The sequence below is a fragment of the Crocuta crocuta genome, unplaced genomic scaffold (assembly GCF_008692635.1).
Source record: "Crocuta crocuta isolate KB4526 unplaced genomic scaffold, BGI_CrCroc_1.0 scaffold369, whole genome shotgun sequence".
Classification (NCBI taxonomy): Eukaryota; Metazoa; Chordata; class Mammalia; order Carnivora; family Hyaenidae; genus Crocuta; species Crocuta crocuta.
Window position 1 is genome coordinate 1,687,688 of NW_027529441.1, and position 11,787 is coordinate 1,699,474.

Below are 11,787 nucleotides of genomic sequence, written 5' to 3' on the forward strand. Positions count from 1 at the left end.
GAGAGAGAGAGACAGAGTGAGCAGGGGAGGGTCAGAGAGAGAGGGAGTCACAGACTGAAACAGGCTCCAGGCTCTGAGCTGGCAGTCAGCACAGAGCCCGACGCGGGGCTCGAACCCACGAACCGCGAGATCATGACCTAAGCGAAGGTCGGACGCTTAACCGACTAAGCCACCCAGGCGCCCCTAGAACTTATAATAGTTATTATGAAAGAAATTACTTAAGTTCCGTCATAGAGAACATAAAAGTTGGAGAGAGGAGTTGCAAATGATATTGGGTGGGCTATGGGATCCTCTCTGAGTAGTGAAATTCTAAGACCTAGAAGGTGAAAAGAAAGCAGCTGTACAAAGAGCAAAGGGAAGCACAGTTCAGGAATAGGAAATGACATGTGCCAGGACAGGTGGTCAAAAGAGCTTTGTAAGCTTGGTAAGAAAGGGAGAGGAGATTGGTGAGGCTAGCGCATTGAAGAACAAGAGGAGAGGAGAATGAAATGAGCTTGTGGAGGCAGAGAAAGTCCTGGAATGCACATCTTTCATTTTATTCTTGGACATAGAAAGATTGTTTAAATGTTAAATAAGAGAATGACACTGGTTCTAAATATATTCTGAACTTCCAATTTCTAGTCTGGCATATAACGAGCTTGAAAGTTGTTGTGGAGCACTTATAAAAAGTGTAACATACATGTAAGGAGAATACAGGAACAGAAAGAGAGAGAGGAATAGAAGATACATGTCAGGGAAGAATGACTGAGAATTCCCTCAAGTTAATGATAAACATGAAAGCACAGATAAAGGAAACTCAGAGAACATAACCCAGATAAATGCCAAAATATCTACAACTTAGGCATATGGTAGTCAACCTGCCAAAATCAAAGAAAAGAGAAAATCTTAAAAGAAAATCTTAAATAAATAAATAAATATGAAGGAAAGAAAAACACCTTACTTATAGAGGAGCAAGAATGAGAATTACATCAGACTTCTTTTCAGATACCATACAAGGAAGGAAAAATAAGGTGGAGTAGAGGCTCCTGGGTGGCTCAGTTGGTTAAGTGTGCAACTCTTGACTTCTGCTCAGGTCATGATCTCATGGTTTGTGAGATGAAGCCTCTCATTGGGCTCTGTGCTAATTGCATGGAGCCTGCCTGAAGTCCTCACCTTTCCTCTCTCTCTGCTCCTCACTTGTTCATGCTCTATTTCTCTCCCAAAATAAATAAACTTTAAAAAAAGGAAAAGGTGGAATGAAATATTTAAAGTACTGAAATAAAAAATGCACCAACCTAGAATTCTGGATATAGCAAGATTATCTCTCAAAATGAAGGAGAAATAGAGACATTGTTAGAAGCAAAATTGAGGACATTTATCACCAAGGATGATGATATTGCAGAGCTACATCAGATATTTAGATCTACATAAAGAAAGATAGGGTATTAGAGAATAAGTAAGTAAATATCACTCTGAGCATGTGTAAGGAACAAGTTAGAAGATAAAGACTGGAAGCAGGTAAAGAAGTTGTGTGGCTGCAAGCTTAATGACAGCGTGGAGAAACTGAAATGAGGAAGCATAAGTGGATAGAAGGAGACAGAGCTGAGATATACTTAGAAGAAAGAAACTCGGCACTTGCTTATTGTTGGTAATTGGTAAGGGAAAGGATAGAATCAAGGTTGATATGGTGATATTTGGGTTAAGAAACCAGGTAGATAATTTTTCAGTTACTAAGATGGGGAAGTATGAGAGGAAATCTTGAGGAATGAAATCAAGAACTCCACTGTGGATTCTAAATTTGGTTACCAAAGAAAAGTTATCAAAGGCAAGATGTCAAATGAGCATCTGGTATTAAAAACAAATCTTAGTATAAAAAATAAATAATTTATTCAGCAATCAAAAGTGTTTATTGATCATCTACCATGCTCAAGACACTGGCAACTGGTGATGTTGATAAAAATAAGACATAGTTTCAAGGTTCCTGGAGGGCACAGTCAGTTAAGTGTGCAACTCTTGTTTCTCCTCAGGTCATGATCTCGTGGTTTGTGAGATCAAGCCCCATGTCAGACTCTGCACTGACAGTGTATGACAGTGTAGAGCCTGCATGGCTCTGTCTCCTTCTTTCTGCCCCTCCTGTGCACACTTTGTCTCTCTCTCTCTCTCTCTCTCTCAATAAATAAATAAATAAATAAATAAATAAATAAATATTAAAATAATGACATATTCTCTGACCCTGACCCCATGCAAGTCAAAGTTTTACAGGATAGAGAGGCTTTAAGCAAATAGATTCAATATCATAAGTGCATTAATTAATTTGCAAATAAAGTTCTATAGAGGAAGGAAAAAGAAAGCAAAATGAAGACCAAATCTATTTTTACTATGGACTAAAAAGAAAGATTTTAGTTACCTTTTTGACATTCACGTGCAGCATGCCTACACGCTGAGAAAGAGCTTTAATAGACTAGTGGATTAATACTTGTTTTTGAACTTGGCAAGGAATAAAAGGAGTAAAGAGAATCTTGAATGAAATCATGAGGACCTTAGGTGTGACACACACACACACACACACACACACACAAGCTTTGTTGGTTGGGAGGTATCAGGGTGAGAGGAGAAATCTTTTCTGGAAGCAAATAAGAGTTTAAGAGATTTCATTTATCTGTAAGGGTTTAAAGCTCGTAGAAGAGATAAGAAATTTATCGAATAGACTTCTCAGACTCTCAACTCTTGATGACTTCAATATCCTCTGTTGTTTCTACCAGGAACAGGCCTCACGCTGATGGGAAGTCATCTGAGGCTTTTTTTGAGGAAGAATGTGGTATACTGACTTGGATCGCATAAGATGTCAAATATTTCTTCTTCCACCACCTGAAACCAAAAAAAAGTTGGAATTCAAGAGAGAGATCTGAACGTGCAATCAGCACCAAATGTCTTGCTTCCTGTGATGTTTTTAAAAAATAAAATAAAATATTTAGAAAATATATACATCACAAAGGTGGTCATCCCACACATGCTTGCATGGACATGAAGTATCTTTACTTTTACTTGGAAAGCTCTATATGCATTTTAAAATATATTCCCTCAGGGGAAAAAAAATCATCAGTCCTCCAGACTCTTCAATAGAGAATACAGGGACAGTGGGCATTGCTGGAAAAAAAAAGGATTGTGCAGGGTGGGAGTAACTTCATGGCTACTGATTTCACCAGGCCTGTGTACGGTCATGTTCCTCAAAGGCACTGGGACTATAGTGTGATAGGAAAATATCCACCAGAGCTCATCGAGTTACTGCTTGGAATCTTGACCTTTCTCCACTTATTCCCAGCTACATCATCTTTGACCTCCTGAGTAGCAGCTTGAAAGAAGATATTTCTGGTTCTGGATGACTACCAACCCAAGGAAATAGATATCTATAGGAATTAAGTCACATTTTGGGGGAATAGTCCAAAATGAGGCCCGGAGATTGTTTCTTACGTGGTGTCCAAGTAAGAACTATTCAAAGATTTTTCTTTGTGTGACATTAAAGTATTTCTTAACCCTTATTCGCTTTAAATGTATGAAGACTGAGGTGTCTTAGTAAATTTTCTCAGGTGAAGATGTGCATTAATTCTGGAGTGTAAGCACACAAGCTGACTGACTTTGGATATAATGTTTATCTTCTTCGTTGAATGCCACCCACAGACTTGAATGACATTTTTACTAGCAAAAGCAAGCATGTCATTGGTGTTACCATGCAGAAATATTACACACACTGCTTCAAGGTTTTGGAAATCAAACCCAACTTTAAAATATGAAGAATATCAAGTTGTTAGGGTGGAGCTCTTCAAAATGTACTCTAAGATGCCTACCTAAAATTGGCTATCAGGACAAATACACAGAGAAAATACCACATAATTAGGTCCTCAGCTGAGTATTAAAAATAGGGAATAGTATGAGATTTTTCATCTGGACAATCCAATAAATTTTGATATGTAGGGTCTATTTCACCACATTACATATTTCCTCCAAGTACTGCAACATTAGGTCTCTTCTTCAAAGATGGAAACTATATGCCTTTCTATGTTTTTTCTTATGGGTAATGACTGGGGTAAACACCCATTCCAATGGACTCCTTTTAATCAAGCATTATTGAGGGGTGGGAACCGAAGCAAAACAGGTCAAGTACACAAGTGATTATATCAAACATTCTCAAGCCTGATAACAGGGGGAAAATTAGGATGGTAGACACATAGGACATGAAAACTGGGCTTATTTTATGGAGAAGTGGGCTTATTTTATGGAGAAGTGGGCAGTCATCTTCACAGGCAGCACAACAATGAAGTAATGAGTTGTTATGATGCTAACTGATCTAAAATATGGGTAGGAGAGAGTCTGGGCATGTACCACTAAGGTATATAAGCAAACCGACTTAGACAAGGTGCTCTTCGCTGCTTATCTGAAATCTGTACTTCAGATTTACCATGCTCTCCAACATTTGCTTTTCTGGAAACTGTGGTTTCCCCTCTCCTGGGAGTCACTGTTATGTTCCTGTTCCCTCATCCACTACTGTCTACACTGCTGGCATGAACTGCGGTGCCACTCTCTGCTTGCCCAGCCAAAACAGAAAGTGGCTTCTGGACAACTTCTCAGAGACATGCGGTCAACCTTCCAGCTACCTGCCATCCAGCTGTGTGCCCACAGACAGCTACCCCTCCACTATGCACTGTGCCTCCAGGCCCTGCAGAAGAACTGGTTTGTTTCCCATCGGCTCTTAGCTCTCCAGTTTCTGTCAACCGTCAATGCGTAATAGACCTCAGAACTGTTTGTCTAGTCATCCCCGACCCCAGAACCACCTCTCCTATGGCTATCAGCCACAGAACTTCATCCTCTGTGGGTATCGACCACTGAATTTTGTGTCCAGCCCCTGCCACCCTGTGAGATGTCTCTCCCATGGCTGTCAACCTTTTGGTTATGTGTCCAGCAGCTTCAGACCCCTGGACCACGTGTCTAAGAGATTTCAACCTGTTCACTACATACAGAACAGTTTCCAACCAGCTTGTTCTTCCTTTCGGACTTCACAATCTCCATTTATTAGAAGATCATGCTGAATTGTCATTCTAGCATCTTGCTAGAGAGCTTTGCAAAGACATATCATTTTTAGGTTGATAGATTGTTTTTAGACTGATGGCTCTTTGTGCTTTTAGTTCAGTTACTGTTTTAACCCATACTCCTATTTGATCAAATTCTAAGTGATTTTAATAGTTTATTCACTAGAACATTCTTGTTACCAGGCTTCTTGATTTCTATTCATTAACGAGTTCTTATGTAAAAAAAAAGATTTCATGGCTATCTCTAAATAAACATGCTTGAAATAATTCAGGAAACAGTATTTTTAAATTCTTTATTATCCTTGATGAATTTAAAGCCCTTTAGTTTCACTAAACCAAATATATTTAAAGAAAAAAAAAGAGTGCCTGAAAAAAGCCAGGAAGATAGATCCTTTTGAGGTCATGAAGGTTCTTTAGTCAGGACAGACTGTTTTATCACAGTAACTAAGGATTTCAAACTTCCAGAAGCTTAAAATTGCAGTGGTTTATTTATCACTCATCAACACATTCACTGTTCCATATCCAAAATCATTCTCATTCTGGGATCTAGGAGTGAGCCTCCTTCACTATAGTAAATATCAACAGTAGAGACAGGGGTAAGATAGTGAATCACCCACCAGCTCTATATATGTCCTTTAATACATCATGGACAGAGCAAGTTACAGTGTTCACTTTACCTTCTGGGATTTACCACCAAAGTATTTCATAAATCTTAATTCAGAACAATGGAGAGCACTTTATTTTCTCCTCTTGAATTAAACTTACTAAGTCCTTCCACCACCTCCTCATGGATTTTTACATAGAGAGCATTATTACTTTGAAATTCTTTCCCTATTTATATATGTATGTAACTAATTAATTTAGTTCTTCCATGTGATCAGTGAGGACTTGCTCGTCTTACAAGAAACTTCTACCTACTGTACTGATACTTCCAATATGCCACCATACCACTGCAGAGTCAGTAATCTCCTATGAACACAACTATCAAAACATTGTTTTCCTCAGTTTTACACATAAAAAAGTCAAATGGAGCAAGCAACTTTCCCAAAGACCTAGTTAAGTAGGATCCCAAAGACTTTCCTACATTCTCCATATTATCTATAGACTTTTTCATTTAGGAAATGACCAATCTGGAAGCTTCAAAGTTGTTGCTAACTTGGCAACTGTGATCTTCAACTCTAGAACTGCCAAGCCTAAACTGGAAACAAAACTATTTCTTCTCTGCTTCAGCTACACTCCCACCCTTCTCTCTGGGATGCTGATTAATTTTAATGGCATGTACACTTATGTCCTCTCTGGAGGTCTTCTTTCTTATGTCGATGTGAGGAAATGTCTTCAACTTCTCGAAATTGTATTATATGTGTGTGTGTTCAATATATAATTTATATAGATGGTAACCCTTACAAATCCTTATATAGATGGACTCTTACAAAACACAATAGGTTTTAGAAGAGATCCAATAATAATAATAATGAAAGTGCCAATATTTAATAATAATGCTAAAGGAGATTATAGGCTGATGATAATGATAAAAGCTAACATCAACTTCATATGAACTGTATTCCGTAACCTTTGCTTGACTAACTCATTTAATCCTCATAGCCATCTATGAAGAAAATACTATTCTTGTTAACTCCATTTTGAAGGTGTGGACAGTCAGTTAGGGAAAGGTTTGGTAATTAATTGATATTTTAAGTGAGCATCAGAAATAGGATTAGAACCCATGAAATCTGAGTATTGAGCCTTTATTCCTAACACTTGCATATGCAGCAGTCCAGGAATTAATTCATGACCATGGCACAGAATAATATGGGTTAAATAAGAGGGAGTCATTAGTGATCTATTGTGAAGCAAAGCATTTCTCTTAACTACACGGGATAGAACTGTCCACTTATGACATTACCTTTTCAAAATGATAAGATCATTGAAGAGCATCTGTTTGCAACATCAACATAAATTAACAATGATATTTTTCTTTAGTCTAATGGGTGACTGGAATTTTTTTAAACTAAAGCTATAGAAAATTAGAAGGCAAAGTAAATTTGATTTGCATCTTCTGTGTGCCAGGCACTGTCTTAAATATTTTCACGTTTTTTCTCTCATTCTATCCTCACAACAGTTCTGCAGAGCAAGTGCTGTTAGCTCTGGTTTTATGTAAGAAGGTCCTGAGGTATCGAGAGAGAACCATTTTCCAAGGTTACACACTAGTAAATATGTTTCTATAGTACTTAGTAAGAGGGTGATTCGTAACTCATGAAGTCACAGTCTTGACAGCTTCATCTCAAAATATTTAACTCTTAGTCACCGGCATCTCATTATATTCTTACAATGCTTTCCTGAAAAAGTAAGCACAAATCAGACTCGTGTTTCTATCTTGCCACTCACTTGTGTCATCATTTAAAAAGTGTTCTGTCTTCATTTACTCCTATTTCCTAAAGTTTTAATTTTGTTCATCTACCCTTCAGCTGCTGAAACACTTAATGATCTCTGAAGCCAACAGGGTAAGTGCAGCCACCATGTCCACCATTTTAGGTTACCACTGCTCAATTTAGGAATCATTTGAACTCAGTAGTTACAATTGAGTTGCTGCATAAGTATGGGTTTGCATACATCTTGCTTTTTTTTTTTTAAATCATGGGGTCACTGTTGCATCATTTAATAGCATTGGGGCAAGTGGAATTAGAACACAAATATAAACATGGTGGCAAAAAAGGAAGACAAAAATTCTTTCATGACTTAAAAGGGTAGAAGGTGACCTCAATTATTTTCTTTAAGGGCCATTTACTGGAAAATTTAGCTTTCTTTGATCTTCTGTGTTTACCCTAAAGAATTTTTAACCTTTGGAAGAAATTGGGAAACAGTTCCATAACTCTTTTTTAATGAGTTACAAGGAATCTGCTGCCTCATTAGACAAAGGGATTTTGTTACTTATTCGTCAGAAGGCAAAGGAATTTCTCTGAATTATCTGATGGCTAAAAAGCTTATTCCCCCTCTCTTAAACTTGCCTTGGATACAGAGCCCAAACTCTACACAAAGACTATCTAATAGAGGTACCTATGTTCTTTGACATAATGTATTAGTTTTCTGTGGCGACTGTAACAAATGACCACAAACATGGTGGATTAACACAGCAGAAATGTATTCTCTTGAATGTTGGAGGCCAGAAGTCCAAAATCAGTTCACTGAACTAAAGTCAAGATGCCAAAAGACTGAAATATTCTGGAGTCTCTAGTGGAAAGCCCATTCCCTGCCTCTTTCATTTTCTCAAGGTCATTGACATTTCTTCATTTCTATTAGCAAGGTTCCGGTCTCTGCCTCTATCATCTGATCGCCTCCTCTCTCTGACTGACTGCCTCCTTCTTGTAAGAACTCTATGACTGCATCAGGTTAACCCAGAGACCCTTAACCTAATTGTGTCTACAAAGTCCCTTTTGCACATAGGTAACATTCACAGGGTCCAGCAATTAGGAAGTGGACATCTTGGATGCATGGGTGAGATTCTACTTAGCTTTTTACACATAAAAAATATTACAAATAAGGGAATTAGTGGAAGGAAAGATATTTTCAGTAATTCAGTAGAAATAGTGTAAGCTGCATGCTTCTCCAAAGCCCTCAGAGGACAATGGCACCCAAATGACAGTGGTTTTTACTTTCAGTGAAAACTCACCATTGTAATGAGCTTACTTGCTCTGCTACTGATGCTATCATTCCCATGTCTTGCCAAGATGAAGACTAAAATAGAAGACAATTATGTAGAGGTATGATCTTCACAACATGCTGGGTAAATGGGTTGTTTGGTTACCCATGATTGTGATGGGTAAGTAAAAAGGTAAAAAAGAAAAGCACATGAAAGGAGTTGATTCAACATGGATGGACCTAGAGGGTACTTTCCTAAGTGAAGTAAGTCCGACAGGGAAAGACAAATACCATATGATTTTACTTAAGTGTGTTATCTGAATACCAAAACAAATGAATGAACAAACAAACAAAACCAGACTCCTAAATACAGAGAACAAACTGGTGATTGTCAGTGAGTGCAATCGATGAGGCAATTAAGAGGGACAAACTTCTGGTTGTAAAATAAATATGTCGGGGGGGGTGTGAAAAGTACAACATAAGAAATATAGTCAATAATAGTGTGATAACCTTGTATGGTGACAGATGATAGCTACACTTATCCTGGTGAGCAGAGTGTAACATAGACCATTGTTGAATCACTATGGAACACACCATAACTGGAATTAATATAACGCTGTAGGTCAACTATATTTAAGTTTTATAAACTGAGAGGACCTGAGCCAACTCTACATTTGCAAAAGTCCACATTTGATTGTGTAGAATATTATTGCACCCAAATAAATTTAGATATATTTTAAAGCCTCATGCTGTGAATACTTGTTATGCTATGTGATGGTCTACATATTTTTGTTGGATTTATACTCGTGTGAATGATATTAATTTAAAATGCCATTTATCCAAGGTTGGAAGGGGAGGATGTAAGCTTTACAGCTGACTGACTTATTCTGTTTTCATTCCCTCAAATCTGCCTCAAGGAAGCCTAACAATTAGACTCGAGGTGACACAGAGAAATCCAGAAATAAAGCTCCATCAACCTCTGGACTCTTCTATACATCACAAGGATTCAGTAACTCAGTGGGAAGTTGGCCATTAACTGCCTTATATATTTTATTTCCTCTTCGGCCTGCCTCAGGACTGAACATTTTGGCACAAATTCCCAGGAAACTCTGTAGTCGAACAATTTGTTGAAAATACGGTTCCCTGATCTTGACCCTTTTCACAAGATGGCAAAATGTATTTAATAAAGAGTCATTTACAGAATAAATCCATCACCTCACAGAATAAATACTGAGAGAAGCATGGAGAAAATTCAGACTGAGAAAAATGTTTGGAGACTATCTGTAGGTTTAAACTGGTGCACATTTAAAAAATTTAGCTGAGAGGCAGAGAAGAGGAAGAGAAATCTAATTGTCTTCTGTAAGGATCATGTCTTTTAAAAACTATCCCTATAGCTTATCTCACCTGAATAATCAGTACTGTCCTCTGTCTGAACTCATCACTGCTAATAAATGCATTTCTGTTTCCAATTCAATGTAGGCTCTATTTTCAAAAACAAAACGTCAATTCTTTGGTTTGAATTAAAATCTTAAAAATTTTCCATCAGCCTTCACCATAATGACTGAAAGATTATTTAAAATGTACAGTACCTATAGGTAATATGCAACTTATTCAAATACGTTTTTAAACATAGTTATTCTCTTTTGTGGGTATAGATAAAGAATAACTCTTCAACTCAAAAGTAAAATAAAGTCTATGTGCAGAAAAAAATAAATAGAGAAGAAATAAAAGTTTTTTTGTGAGAAATGTAGACAAATGTTATATATCTGGCAGAAATTGAGCTTTAGAGCTGAGACAGAGGGATGTACGATGTATAATCTTAATGGATTAGGAAGGCATAATCTTGAGAAATTGGCCTTCTCTGATACTACATATTGCAGAAACGATTTAAGAAAGAAATCTTGGGGCACCTGGGTGGCTCAGTCAGTGAAACATCCAACTCAACTCTTGATTCAGGCTCAGGTCATGATCCCAAGGTTGTGGGATCGAGCCGCACATTGGGCTCTGTGCTGAGCATGGAGCTTACTTAAGATTCTCTCTCTCTCTCTCTCTCTCTCTCTCTCTTTCTCACTGCCCTTCCGTCCTGCTCATGCTCTCTCTCTCTCTAAAATAAGGAAGAAGAAGAAGAAGAAGAAGAAGAAGAAGAAGAAGAAGAAGAAGAAGAAGAAGAAGAAGAAGAAGAAGAAGGAGGAGGAGGAGGAGGAGGAGGAGGAAGAGGAGGAGAAAAGAGGAAGGAAGGAAGGAAGGAAGGAAGAGAGAAAAAGAAAGAAAGAAAGAAAGAAAGAAAGAAAGAAAGAAAGAAAGAAAAAAAAAAAAGAAAGAAAGAAAGGAAGAAAGAAAGGAATAAAGAAAGGAAGAAAGAAAGAAAGAAAGACAATCTCAGAGAAGTCTTGGTTACTTAGCAACCACTGACCCATAAATACAAATTAGGTCACCAAGTCTCACTTGGATTGCTGTGAGTCTTACAGGTGAAATTCTCCAAATACATCAGATTAGAAATCATCACCAATACATGGCTTGGCACAGTTAAGAATATAGTACACATATTTTGGGGAATCAATTCTTTCTCTTAATAGTTCAGTGCCTTACTCTCTCTTTTAAGCAACAGTATTGAGACAGCCAATGAATTCAGCTTAGCTTACAATATAGAATTAAGTCCTGCAGCATTTCGCAGCAGTCAGAAGAATGGAAAAGTACAGGTTGCTTGTTTTGCTTGAATCCTTGTTCACCCTTTAATAACCATGCTGCAGACGCACGTGAACTCTTGTTAACCACCTATTGGCAGGTGACAGTTTGTTTATTAACATTAAAACCACTATTCACTGAAGCTATGGTCTAAAGACGATGAGTGTTGGGTGATGTTCAAAATGACGATGATAAATACTTCGAAGAATCAAAATAAACTTATTTTTATAGGAGTGCAAAGACATCAGTTGATGTCGCTGAACAACACGCTAATAAGATGTTGCTGTGTTGTCCCAGGCAGAGAGAAGGAAGAGAGTCTGGAGAGATTGCAGACAGTCCCCAGGAAGGATATAAAAGGTCCGCAGGTCATAGTGGCCACATACCTTCGCAGCCATCACCAAGC

The 11,787-nt window shown here is 37.8% G+C and overlaps 1 protein-coding gene across 1 annotated transcript; it reads left to right on the top strand.

Annotated features, from left to right (window-relative positions):
- Positions 1-4,754: 4,754 nt before the first annotated feature.
- Positions 4,755-5,063, top strand: KRTAP25-1 (keratin associated protein 25-1). The gene has a single exon (XM_077760195.1). The coding sequence runs from the start codon at positions 4,755-4,757 to the stop codon at positions 5,061-5,063; it is 309 nt and encodes a 102-aa protein (XP_077616321.1).
- The last annotated feature ends 6,724 nt before the right edge of the window (positions 5,064-11,787 follow it).